General features: G+C 41.3%; 1 protein-coding gene across 3 annotated transcripts in view; it reads right to left on the bottom strand.

Moving 5' to 3' along the window:
* Positions 1-14,622, bottom strand: part of LOC117666547 (gametocyte-specific factor 1-like) — a 31,408-nt gene that overhangs the window by 1,570 nt on the left and 15,216 nt on the right. For all 3 annotated transcript variants that reach the window (XM_060688997.2, XM_034419288.3, XM_087886669.1), the window contains exons 4-7: positions 13,282-13,408; positions 11,291-11,371; positions 10,926-10,986; positions 8,083-8,177 (exon numbers count right to left, since the gene is read on the bottom strand). In XM_060688997.2, coding sequence (XP_060544980.2) covers positions 8,083-8,177; positions 10,926-10,986; positions 11,291-11,371; positions 13,282-13,408 — 364 coding nt within the window. The remainder of the gene's footprint in view (positions 1-8,082; positions 8,178-10,925; positions 10,987-11,290; positions 11,372-13,281; positions 13,409-14,622) is intronic.

Genomic DNA, 14,622 nt, shown 5'->3' with positions numbered 1-14,622 from the left:
ATCAAATTAATGAATGCATAAATATTTATATTTGTCATGGAGAAACTGTAATCTCAAGGCCCAGTCTTTTTGGAGGTGGGAAAGTTCCATACATTCTCTGCTAATTTCTCACCTACTGCTACCTGGTAAAATTAGAATTAAAAATACGAAACAGAGGATAGGACAAAAACAAACCTGGAAATACAGTGAACGCAAGTGATTACTGTATATATCTGTATTTCGCAAAATCAAAATATTTGATGAAACATAAGCAAGAACAGAAATATTGGGAGTCCTTTACAATCAGATCCTATTTGTATCTAGCCATTACAATTCTCAAATGTTATCCTTAAGTTGCAGTAGGGTTTTTGAAAAAATCAATGATATACTAAGGGACAATTATTTCTGCAATTAGGTTATTTTCTTATAATATTTTCTCATCAATCTATTTTCCCTATTGGAAAATAACAGAGAAAGCCATTAGTGGCTAATACCGAGCTATTACGCATTACCTTTCAAAGGACTTTCATGATAGTTGCACAATATCTAACACAGACGCACTAATTGCCTATTATTTTCTATATGTTTTGGATTTCAATTTCCATTAAACTCAGTTAATGACAGAATATTTTGTGGAATTGGTCAAAACTTCTGGAGGGACAAAATCCCTCACACTTTTGAAGTTCTAAAAATAACTTCCTAAAATGCAAAATTAAAAAAATTAAAAAAAAATTGCACATTTGGTCTAGTGATCGAATAAAGGCTTTGAACAGAACACTGGCCTTTCCATTAAATTCCTTATGCCGTAAGCATTACTTACTTAGTAGCATTAAAGATAGTCCTTGTTTAGTGATCATCTGAAGTTAGGACAGATCCCCCCTCCCCCGAAGGTACCTATGACCCAGTTGCAGAGATCTGATAGTGACATATTCTCTCCCCCCCCACCCCCCCCGGATGGTCGCATGATTGCATTTTGGATGTTTGGCAAATGGTTCACCCTTACAGCTGGTTGTAGTGTTTCACAGTCACATTATGCAATGTGGGGGGAGGGGAGAATGCCAGAAATTGGCCTTTTTGATTGGCTTCTGGCAAAAAAATATATATATATTAGGAATGTATTCACATATTTAACCACTGTAGCATTTGCTTAATGGCTGTGGAAAAAAAGAAGTTTGAAAAATTAGGTCAATGCCACAACTTATGACAATTATAACTTACAATGGAAATTCCAGGCTCCATACAGTCATAAGTCAGAGTTTTCTTTCATTTGCTCCAGCAGGAAGAACCAACTATTTTTATTCAGGAATAGAACTGGAAGGCACCTTGGAGGTCTTCTAGTCCAACCTCCTGCTCAAGCAGGAGACCCTATACCATTTCATTTTAAAAACTGGCTGTCCATTTTTTTCTTACAAACCTCCAGTGATGAAGCCTCTGCAACTTCTGAAGGAAATCTGTTCCATTGATTAATTGTCCTCACTGTTAGGAAGTTTCTCAATTCCAGGTTGCTCCTCTCCTTGATTAATTTCCATCCATTGTTTCTTGTCTTGCCTTCTGGTGCTTTGAAAAATAAGTGGATCCCCTCTTCTGTGTGGCAGTTCCTCAAATACTGGAATAGTGCTATCATGTCACCTCTAGTCCTTCTTTTCTCTACGGTAACTATACCCAATTCCTGCAACTGTTCTTCATATGTTTTGTCTCCAGGCCTTTAATCATCTTAGTTGCTCTTCTTTGCATTTTTTCCAAAGTCTCAACATCTTTTTTGTAATGTGCTGACCAAAACTGGATGCAATATTCCAGGTGTGGCCTTACTAAGGCTTTATAGAGTGGTATTAATTCTCCACATGATTTTGATTCTATGCCTGTTTATACAACCAAGGATTGTATTAGCTTTTTTGGCTGCTGCCACACACTGCTGGCTCATGTTTAAATGATTGTCTACTAGGACTCCAAGATCTCTCTCACAATTACTAATTTTGAGTCAGGTTTTGCCTACTTTGTACTTGTGCCTTTGGTTTTTCCTGCCTAGGTGTAAAACCTTGCTTTTCTCCACATTAAATGTCATGTTGTTGGATAAGGCCCATTGTTCAATTCATGTTAACATTGTTCAAGCAATGTTAACATGTTTCATAACATTTCAGATACAACAGTTGATGTTAAAATAAGAACTTCACATTTAGTCCAGTGCTTATTTTTCCAAAGCAGTTGAAAGATAATCTTAGCTGTAATTTAGAACAGAAAACCCAATATAAAGCTAACTACAGGTAGTCCTTGACTTACAACCATTTGTTTAATGATAGTTTGAAGTTATGATGGCATTGAAAAAAGTGTACTATGATCCATCTGCAAGGTTATGACCACTCCTCAAGGTTATGACCAGTCCCATAATCACATGATCGCAACTAGGATGCTTGGTAACTGGCTCGGTTTATGACACTTGCCGTCTGCTGTGGACAAGGTGGTGCGACAGTCGTAACTCACCTTTTTCAGTGCCATTGTACCTTCAAACCATCATTAAATGAATGGTCACAAGTCCAGAACTATCTATAACGAGATGAGAATAATCTATACCACACATACTTTTTCCTAAAAAAATGTAGAGCAATTTTGATATAAAACTCCCCCTATGTGATCTTTTCCAGATAATTCAATTAGACAGATTAATGAAAAAGAAGAGACATTTGGATTGCTGTTCTAAAACGCTGGGCTTAATGGAGCATTTTAAAGAGAAGAGTGACTCTTAAGTTACTTTCAATGACACTCAAATGCTGATGTTGTTAGTATTTCCTTAATTACCTTATGCAAGCTAAGTTACTGTCTTGCACTCCATTGTAAATGCTCTAGTTTTAAAATAAGGGTGAGACCAGTGGAGCTATATTCAGAAAAATTCAGAGCTTTTAATAAAAGCACAAGAAAAAGTCGTAAGACTTACCTCTTGCACACACACACACATATAGGTCTTTGGTTATTTGGGTTTTCTCACACGGGAAAGAAAAACTGGACAACTTCCTCACACAGCTCAACAGCCTACACCCCAAAATACAGTTCACCATGGAAACAGAAGCTAACAACCAACTTCCCTTCCTGGATGTCTTAGTCTACAAGAAATCCAATGGCTCCCTAGGACACACCATCTACCAGAAGAAAACACACACAAACCGCTAGCTGCACGCACTCTCACACCACCATCCAGCACAGATCAACTCCGTAGCCAAGACACTCATCTCCAGAACAAAATGCTTAGCTGACGAACAACACCTAAAAACCGAACTACACACTCTTACTAACGTACTAACATCCAACGGATTCCAAAAAAATAAGACTACCAGCCTAATCCAAAAAGAATCCCCCACCAAAATCCAAGACAGAGAACAAGAAAATGGCAAAGCCCTCCTCCCATACATAAAAGGCACCACAGACAGAATCAGCAAGATCCTCCACAAACACAACATCAAGACAGCATTCTGCACAAACCGAAAAATATCCACCATCCTAAGAAACCTCAAAGACAAAATTGAGTTAGAAAATCAAGGAGTATATGAAATCCCATGCACTGCCTGCCCCACCGCATACATCGGACAAACCAACAGAAGAATAAGTGCACGCATTGAAGAACACAAGAACTCAGTCAGAAAAGAGGAACCAACTTCTTCCCTGGTCCAATACCTTAAAGCCATGACATGATATTGACTTTAAAAAGACCAGAACTATCATCAAAACTGAACATTTTAACAACAGAATAATCAGAGAAGCCATCGAGATAGAAAAACGCCCACACAGCATGAATAAACGAGATGATACCTCCCACCTACCAGCCATTTGGAAACCCGCCCTCATTGACAAACGAGTCCCTAACACAAAGAATGACACCAGACCCACACTCATGAAAACCACACAGGATGTCACCACCACACATCCACGCAAAAAGCAAACCCACACCGATGAGGCACGACCACAAACCAGAAGCCAGACCACAGCTGCATCATTAGCCACTTTAAACCCCTCCAATCCATACATGAAGCAAACTGACACCCACCATGAAGATGTGGCACGACCACGAAGCCAAACAACAGCAATGCAGCTCACCAGCTCAAATCCCCCTGCAACTCAGACTAACCCGAGCACAACCAAGCCCCCACCTAAACAGAACACACCCCCATCCAATCAGAGCACAGCCAACCACCCCATCCAATCAGTTCACACCCTCACTGGCAGTTAAAAGGAAGAAACAGCTGCGATCACACATTGCTCCTAGAAACACAAAGCCGAAAACACCAGCCTGAAGATGACGAATGAGACTTCGTTGAAACGTCGCCAAGACACTTCCAATTTTACGCGGGAGAAAACCCGAATAACCAAATATATATATATATATATGCTGGTGCGCTTATGCACGCCCCAGCTCAAATCTTCCTTTAGGCCAGAGGTCGGCAACCTTAAACAATCAAAGAGCCATTTGGACTCGTTTCTCACAGAAAAAAAACACACCGGAGCCACAAAACCTGGGTGGGCGTGGCCAACTCGATGTCACTCACATGACCCCAGCCACGCCTACCCAGCCACAAATCCATTGTCTCCCCCTCTACCCATCTCTCTCCCTCTCTTCCCCTCTCTCACCCCTCTCTATGTATCATTCTATGTCCCTCTCTCTCTCTCTCTCTCTCTCTCTCTCTCTCTCCCTCCCTCTCTGTATATATGTCACTTCGGGTGACCATCGTCCTCCTTCCCTCTCCTCTCGTGATGCCCTGGCCGGCCGTGGCTGAGCTGGGAGCGTGCTCACGCACAGAGAGACCCTCCCCAAGTGAGCATCAAACCGGCCGCTCGCTTAAGAGGGTCTTAACAGGACACGGCTTCTCTCCTGCGCTAATGCTCCGGCCATCGCCTTGCTGTTTCATCCCCCACCCCCAGCGGCTCTTCAGCCAAGTGCGAACGGAGGGTGCGAACTCCAGCCTGAAACGGCAGGAAGCAAAGGCTGCTTTACATGCAAATGTGGCACGAAGGCAGGTATACGGAAGCTTCACTCCTGCACTCTCCTACTACTACTACTCTTGTGATACCTTGGCTGCTGTGGCTGAGCCGGGAGCATATGCACACATGGGGAGACGCTCCTTAAGCGAGCCGCTGCCCGCCCCGGGTGCACCTTTCCTGAGCTTCGGTGCTTGCTTGAGGATCTCCCCGTGCGTGCGCATGCTCCCAGCTCAGCCACAGCCAGGGCGTCATGAGAGTAGTAGTAGTAGGAGAGTGCAGGAGCAAAGCTTCTCTGTACCTGCCTTTGTGCCACATTTGCACGTAAGGCAGCCTTCACTTCCTGCCACTTCAGGCTGGAGTTCGCACCCTCCGCACTTGGCTGAAGAGCTGCTGGAGGTGGGGGATGAAACAGCAAGGCGATGGCCGGAGCATTAGCGCAGGAGAGAAGCCATGTCCTCCTAAGACCCTCCTAAGCAAGAGGTCGCCCACCCCGCACACGCCTTTGCTGTGCTTTGGTGCTCGCTTGAGGAGGGTCTCCCCATATGTGTGCACACTCCCAGCTCAGGGGGGAAAGTGAGTGCAGGAGCAAAGCTGCCCTGTACCTGCCTTCACGCCACATTTGTGTGTAAGGCAGCTTTCACTTCCTGCCGCTTCAGGCTGGAGTCCAAAAAAAGAAATAAGAGGGGTGAGGGGCGGGGCCAACCAGTGATGGGACAGGGAGCTGCGGCAGAGGGCCCAAAGAGCACATGTGGCTCTGGAGCCGCGGGTTGCCGACCCCTGCTTTAGGCGAAATAGCCCCCCCTTTTAAAAAGCTACCCAAGGATTGTCCTATGGAAAATCCTTACTATAACTTCGATTATCTTTTTCTCCCTCCATTTCCTTCAGCACATATGCAAATATGCATGTACTTACATGCCAAAGAAAATTATCTATTACTTTTCCCCAAACACCTTTTCATATTTCATACATCCATTCTCATCTACAGCAAGCTGATTTATAAAGTAATTTATGTGGCATACATCTATACAACCAAATCTACTTCAGTTATATTGTCTTAATATCTAATCTCCTGAGAATTGGAGGATGGACTCATTAAGCAACGGGCACATAATTCTCTTCTTTCAATGTTTTATACATAGCTGGAATCACTAGACTCATGGACGCCACTGTCTAAAACAAAATGGGTCCCTTTCTTTCAGAGAAGCCAAAATCCCAAGATAACCCTCCCCTGTCTTTATCTATCCCAATGTTTAAATGGCAAATGTAAAAGGACATCCTTGCATTTATGCCACAAATCTTTGTCAGAAAAGAAAAATATGTGAGAGGCCCAGTTTGCAGAAACCTAGTCACATGCTATATAACCAAGAAAAAGAAGCACTGGAAGAAAATTGCATTCTTCCTTATATCTGATTATAAGTTTAGAACTGGAAGAAGCATTTTGCCACCTCAGGGATAGAACAGGAAAGAGAAAAAAAAATGATGTTAGTCCAGTCATTCCCCTTTGTTCCCGCCCAAGGAGAGACAAGAATAACGATGTGACATATTCCAGATTGTTGCAGCTTATGAGAACTGAACTGGGACAGGCTCTGCAAACCAAGCCTAATGCAGCTGTTCACTATGAAGCTCCTACCAAATTTAACAGGAATTAATACTAAAAATCTAACAACTGTTAAAATGCTATTTCTGCCTCTTCTTCTCTAGCACTTATATTTCAAAGCAGCTGTTTCAGAGAAGTTAGGGGTATATAGCGCCCTCTCTTGTCTAGTGAGACAAGAGTAATGAAATAAAACACTTCTCCCATGACAGCTACATAAAGGTTGGATTCTACTCAGTAAGCTTAAACAGAGGAGGGAGGGGGGAGCATATTGTGCAAGCATAACAAATAGACTTGGCCAGAAAAGGCTTCTTGTTAACCCCCTGCCCTTTTTTTCTTCCATTCAATCATGCTGAAGAGGAGAGAGAGAGAGAGAGAGAGAGAGAGAGAGAGAGAGAGAGATCAACTGGCCCAAAGTCACCCAGTTGGTTTCATGTCCAAGGCAGGACTAGAACCGCCCCTGACTAGAACCAATTTCTCAGGACAAATCAGTAAGACTAGTAACTTGCCTTCTATTCCTGCACCAACCGGGACGAACTGAGCAGCATAGCAGTTTTAAAGTTTATTAATTATCTGCCTAGGGAATAATTCCCATAAACAGAAAACCTATTCATTTGAAATCCAATTTCATTTTTTTCACATTTCAATGACTGATTTTCATTATAAGCATTCAATCTGAAGACAATTAAAATTAGCTTGTAAAGTCATATTTTTAAATACGTCTTATATTTATTGAAAGGGATGCGGTGGCTCAGTGGCTAAGATGCTGAGCTTGTCAATCGAAAGGCAGGCAGTTCAGCGTTTTGAATCCCTAGTGCTGCGTAATGGAGTGAGCTCCTGTTACTTGTCCCACTTCTGCCAACCTAGCAGTTCAAAAGCACATAAAAAATGCAAATAGAAAAATAGGGACCACCTTTGGTGGGAAGGTAACAGTGTTCCGTGCACCTTTGTCGTTTAGCCATGCTGGCCACATGACCACGGAGACGTCTTTGGACAGCGCTGGCTCTTCAGCTTTGAAACGGAGATGAGCACCACGCCCTAGGGTCAGGAACGACTAGCACATATGTGCGAGGGGCATCTTTACCTTTATATTTATTGACCCATATTCATATTAGTTACATATATGCAGCTGGTCCATGTCTTAATTTTATGGTGCAACCCCTTAACCCTTAGCAGGGACAACTGTCTCTCATCAAGGTGAACAGACAGTATATTTATCTACCAAACATCAATTATGAGCTTCTCTTAATGACAAATAATGATTGCTATAATGCTCAGGCATATAAATATTTCCATCAGATGTTATCTATGAATAATAAACTGTATTATTAACTTTAGGTGAAATGCATACATAAATCTTCCCAGGTTCTTACCTTTTATCCATAATGGACATAGTTGTCAGCACATATTGCACTGAGGCTATAGGCATTTTTGTTTTAAAAAGAAAAACCACAATAAGTTCTTAATATGAAACACTATACTGCATGGGAGTGCTTTATGGTACACAGTCCAAGGTCTACTATGCAGAGAACATCATTACTTACAGTTCTTCCATGGCAGAACGAAAGGCAAAGTTCTAGGAGCTCGCAGGCCTGAAGCTAGATGGCTCCTATGTCCTATTATTGGGTTGGATCTTGGACTGGGGAAAAGAAAAAAAAAAAGGAAACGTTCATGCACCTGCTTTTGCTTAAATTGAATGTGTATTTTTACAGGAGGGAGAATAATATATAGGTAGTCCTCACTTAGCAAGCATTCATTCAGTGGCCATTTGAAGCTACAACAGCGGTGAATGAATGGTAGTTGCACTCAGTCCTTGACGTTATGGTTGTGCAGTGCCTGCATGATCATGTGATCAAAATTCAGATGCCCGACAGCCTGGACTCCTGACAGTCATCCGCCCCCATGTCTGCTCTTTGGGCTGCCCTGCACTCTGCTGCCTCTGGGCTCTGCCACCTCCACCATCTTGGACTCCTCTTTGCCAACCCTGCACGCCTCCCCTGAGTTGACCTTTGCCTTCTTCTTCCTCTCACTGCTGAGGAGGGATGCCTGGCCCTTTGCGAGGCAGCTGCTGGCCACACCAGGCTTTCTTCCTAAAACATAAAACTTTCTTGTTTTATGCAAGAAGGCTATATGCAGTTTGGGCAAGGCACAATTACATTCCATGGGGTGAGCAGAGACCAGGGCAAGCGAGACAATCAGAATGTAGGGCAGCCAAAAGGGCAGAAATGGGGGGGAATGGTTTAGGTTGGGGTGGGTCCTTGCCTAACAACCAGGGGGTTTCGATTAACACCAGCGACAGAGAATGCCTGGATTGCCATTGGTTAAGTGGGGCGGTCAGGGGATGCTGCATTTTACAACCATATCACTTAGTGACAGAAATTCCAGTTCCAAATACTGTCATAACTCAAGGACTACTGCTTTGTTCATTATTCAACAAGAATTTTTAAAGTTTCTGCAGGTCAGGACTAATACCTCTGTAACAGAAAGATAAACAGATTTGCCACTGACATTTGCTACAGTTCTACTCAGCATTTAATTGTGCTATTTCCAGTACTGAACAATCTCTATTCACCTCCCCCCCAGGTTTGTTGCCATTTTATAATTAAACTAAGATCGAGAAACGAGCAGGCAGCGTTACCAAATTAGTTCTTAACAAAGCCCTAAGACAGGAGCTTTCAAGTAATAGGTTATTACTAAATTCTTACATTGCAATAGTTCTCGGATATTTAGATGGAGAAGAGAGGTTATTTTTTGCTTTACTTAATAAAACAGAATGGAGACAAAAAGAAAAAAAAAAAAGAATAACAAAAACAAAGAGAAAACCCAGCTTAGTTGATTTGGGCATTTATTTGCGTAACAACTCCACAATATAGAAACCTAGCATGGATATATTGCTGTAGCTGGCCACTGAGGTCTACTTGCTGTCCGCTTTCATCTACTGCCGGTGCCACTGCACGAAGATGAGCCTCCCATGGTTGCCTGCCCGCTCTGGCCCACCGACTCTTGGCTTTCCTGCAGCCCACATGGCATGTCCAGATTGTCTGCTGTCCTCCCACACCTCTGTTGCCGTCTGCTGCTTGGACAGGTAGTCAATTTACCTGGGCTGCGCTGGCTGCGCAACCTGAGTGTGCCGACCAAGGGGCCAGTGAGCTGCAGCTGTGCGGACAATGGCAGCCCCCGTGCATTCGTCACCTTTTGTGTGTGTGCTGGGATGAGGTGCCCAGCTGGGCTGATCCCCTTGAAATCGTGTTTCCCCCCAAATAAGCCGTAGTGCTTATTTTGGAGCCCCCCCCCAAAATATAAGATTGGGTCTTATTTTCAGGGAAACAAGGTACCTGCAATAGCTATGCTAAGATACATGGAATGTCCTATCAAACCAATTCATTATGCAGTTCATTAGGAAAGCCCTCTTTAAGTTGGTTAACTAATGCTACTTTATTCTAGCCCACATCTCTGGAGTAAAGCTAGAAGGCAGCTGCATACACCCACATTTTTGATTTTACCTTAGTGCAATTAGTAAATTTCAATTACCTTTCTAGCTGAGTCATTAAAGGTGGATCTTGATTGTAATTATTACATTGCTATAGTTTTCAGTGCCGATGGTCTAAAACTGGATTTTCCTATCTGGCAGTTCTATCAAGCATAAATTTCAACCAAGAACTGGGAAACTCAATGACAATGATATATATAACTCATATAAAATGTTAATGATGCTTTAAACTTCTCTGAGTTCCATCACAAGGAAGCAGATTGAAAAAGCAGTTACAGGAGGCCAGTACCGTGTTTTCCCACAAATAAGCCCTATCATGATTTTTCAGGATGCTCATAAGCCCTACCCCACAAATAAGCCCCAGTTAAGATTGTTAGTCCTGGGGGTGGGGGTGGGGGGTGGAGTGGTGAAGGAAGAAGAAATGAAGTGGTGGCAGGAAGAAGAAATGCAGTTGGTAACGTTGGGGAAGCTGAGAAGAAATCCTGCTGCTTTTGCTTACTTCACAATCCTTTGCTCCCCCAATGCCAGGGATGCTAGCTTTGCGACCAGTCAGTCGTAAGTGTGAACAGATTGCAAAGTGCCCAGATCGTGATCACATGACTGCGGTGCGCATGTGTGATATTTTGCATTGTTTGGAAGTGCTTTTTCTGAGGCCATCATTAATTCAAACTGTCACTAAGCAAATGGTTATAAATTGAGGACTGTCTGTAACAATACACTAAAGAATAAAGTAATAACTTTCTTAAAGGTCAGCAATAAACCACAATGTTTCTAATTTATAACAAAACTTTTCAATAAAAATTCCTAAAAAAAAATTCTCCGTCTAGAGCAAACAGGAACGCACAGGAGTTGAGAAAATGATCTTAAGTTTAAGAATGGAAAGGAAACACAACTTACCTGTTCACTGCATAGCAGCCTGTGCCCCAAACAAAAGTAGAGTCTGATTGATCTGCTATATCTATTATTGCAGAAAAATATCAGTTTTTACTTATAGAAAAGAAAATAAGTTCTGTTTTTTATTACAGATAAAACTAATCTAGGGTTTGGTGTCAAAGGAAGCAATGCAGAAATATAATTTAATCTACATGAGAATGCATAACCTTAGGTTGTAAAATGTTCTAATTTCTGCTTAGCCAAGGACAATAACAGCACAGGATAGAAAATAATGCAAGAACAGGGGCATCTTTTCATATTAAATATCATTCAAAAAGAGAAAGGGAAGGCTCAAACTTGCAATATTCTATCAACTACACAATTCTCACCTTTGTCCCAATCTTCTTCACATGGAGGAGATTGCCATGAACTTATCACATTCACTTTTCTTTTATTCTCTGCTTGACTTGCTATAACAAAAAAAGACTAAATCATGAGGAAAAAAATGCTTCTAAAATGACCCAATTTAGTGCTGTCAGCATTAATCTTTTGGAATCACATTTGGCTACAGTATACTAACCCATCCTAAGGGGTAGTCTACAAATGGCTTCCGTTTATAGAAATGATGGGGCTTAATGGCTATTAGGTTTGGTGGCAATATAACTGCTTCTGAAGGGCATTCTTTAAAACATTGCAAGAAAAAAAAATCCCCTTGACCATTTCTTTCATTGCTTTGAGTGACAGTAGCACTCAGTAGGGTCTACATCTTCTATAACATCTATCTGGAGGCTCTAGAAAATGAAGGAGCAGGAATTTATTTTGGGTCCCCATTGCTTCCCACGCACGAACGCTTAAGAGCATGAAACTAAAACACTGTGTTTTTTTTCAAACACCAAACTAAAACTCTGAAATACTGAGTTCAAATCCAACTCCTCTCCAACTGCAAATATAATGCTAGTTCTCCTTATTTCTCTTATCCCAATTTACTTTTTAACTTACAATCAGGAGTCGAGCTGCAAGAACATGTTGTTTTCTCAGAATAATCTCCTTCTCCTGCCTTAATTCAAGATGTAAACTACATTATAACTAACAGTTTAAGTTAAAATTATGGGATGAGTATTTCAGATCCAGATCAAGGGGCTCCTTGGCCAATCTTAACTGCAATTAATGTCTATGCCAAGCTTTTGACAACAATTAAGACAGTGTGATGATATTCTGTTAAATATTCAATCTGGTACTCAGTTACTATGAATCACTGTCACACTGGCTCAGAACAGTAGTTACTCCCAGGTTTACAGTACATTGGGTTAATAAGGGATAAGTATTCAGGTTTATGCCAAATGATATTCAAGCTATATTGGTTCTTTCATACTTATTTATCCTGGCACATTCATACATATATTAGAGACGAAGTCGTAAATATCTAATGAGATTTTGATTTTCAAAGTACTTCAATCTGAGTGGTTAAAACATTGCTATTTTTTTCAATCCAAAGAGCTAACTGAGAGAATGCTTTCTCCTTGCAGTATCAACTCAACTAGCAGATGGGAAAAAGTTGCCCTGGTACCTACAGAAGGGTCTATTCTGTCTAGATTCAATACGTTCCATGCAATCTTGATTCCCACATGACAGAAAGTGAAGGGGCTAGCTAGGAGCTCCAGAATGCCTCTTCTTGGTAGATGCCCAGGTACTTCTTAAAATAAGAAATGCCTCACACTTCCTGGTTTTTAAGAAGTTTTAACCCTTCAAAATATTTTATACTATGGGTCATTTGGGTGCTGATGGTACTGACTGTAGGTTTCTGATGATTTTTAATCACTTTTTATGCATAGCACAGTAAATCATCTGGAGTTATTTCAGCAATGGACAGTCTATAAATGATTACATCAATCAATAAATCTCCAAGTATGATGCTAATATTCAATTTCTGTTATATATATATTTGTGGACTAAGAACACAATGACATTCACTTATTTCATAAAAGAGAAAGTAATATATAGCTTTTGTCCCTGCTTGCTACACTCCACTGAACAGGAGATGCCAGTGACCCAAAATTATTATTTCCAAAACCTAACCCCGACTACCTTTTATTATAACATGCACAATTTATGTCACAATGTTTGACAATAAAAAGTCATTGATTTATGAAACCAAGGACTCAAAGGACCTGTTAGGTCATTTTAAAAAAAGTAGCTATTTTACCTATGCCACTCCAAATCACATTCAACAGGGAACCAGTCTGTAATACCTGCAGCACCTGCTGAAAGTCCTTTTGAAGGCAAAAGATAACTTATTCAACAAACCATTTTTGAAACTCTAACAGCAAAGTAAGGGACTGATATAGCTGTCAACAGTCGATTCCTAAAGATTTATTCTTACCAATGTCCTGCTCGATGCATCGTTTGTCATCACAGCTTGATATGTGTTGGCTGATCTCGTCCCTGGGCACCTGATGACGAGCATTAAATGGGCAAGTGACCAGCTGTTCCACAATCCCAGGATGGTTCTAAAAAGATAAGTATAGATAACGAAATCATAGCAGCCTTACTGACAGGTCACCAGGACATTGTTTTAACAACATGAATACATTTTAATTCAAATTTTAACAAGCAGTGACATATAACTGTGACACAAAGTAAGTACTCTAGTTTCCTCATTTCTCTGTGAACTAGATTTTCTTATTTTTCTTTGCAGACATTTCACTTCTCATCCAAGAAGTTTCTTCAGCTCTGACTAAATGGTTTGTGTTTATGAAGTGGCACGACATAGGAGAACAAACCCCCCAGGACAAGGTTCAGCAGTCCACCTGCATTTAAAAAACAAAAGCCACTCTTTTGAAGACAGCAAAGTCCACATTTTGGACATAGAGGACCGCTGATTTGAAAGAGAGGTCAAAGAGGCCATCTATATCAAAACTGAACTTCCCTCTGTCAAACAGAGGGGGAGGGATACGACACCATCGATCTGCAATCTACAATACAGTCCTTTCAGCAGTTCCAAGAAGGCTCCACACCCATTTGCACTACTCAGGTGACCCTGATGACACAGATAAACCTCCAGGTGGCTTCAACGATTCTCTGAAAACAATGCAAATGACCAATTGTCTGCAAGGAATATAAATCCTTCCATTCCCCACCATCCAGTCAGAGCTGAAGGACCTTCTTGCATGAGAAGCTAAACATCTTCAAAGAAAAACAAGAAAGTCCAGTTGCCCCTTGAAAAAAGCACCTTTAGGAAAATGCATCGTCACGTGACGTATCGGGACTTATTCCCCCTTCGCTAAATCGGGCGAGGCTGAAGCCAGCATGTGACGCATCCAGCCCTCAGGCCACGAATTTGACACCCCTGGCCTAGGTATTTCAGCACTGATACGTATTGAGGATAACTGAAACATTGATTTCAACAGGAATTAAACTTTTTGATAAGCTTGCATAGGGAAAACATAGCTGTGTGATGGAAACATATTGTGTTTTTCTTGAAGTGAGGCAACTTGAGTTTCTATCATTTCATTTTGAGGGTCTTATTATAAAAGAGAATTAGATAACTGATTTATTTTGCAGGGAAGTGAAAGACAAGGTAGTTTGCCTCATTAGCACTGAATGAGTTGCTCTGATGAAGTAAACATGGAAAGGCATTATAATGCCAAATCTCAATTAGATGAAGAAATTGAAGGCCAAGTGCTCCAGGAAAAGGAATAGAAAAAGAAGCTGAATCCAGTTT

Source organism: Pantherophis guttatus, chromosome 2 (genome assembly GCF_059756535.1).
Source record: "Pantherophis guttatus breed Tessera chromosome 2, ASM5975653v1, whole genome shotgun sequence".
Lineage (NCBI taxonomy): Eukaryota > Metazoa > Chordata > Lepidosauria > Squamata > Colubridae > Pantherophis > Pantherophis guttatus.
Note: the sequence above shows the minus strand (reverse complement) of the source record. Positions and strands in the feature narration are given on the sequence as shown.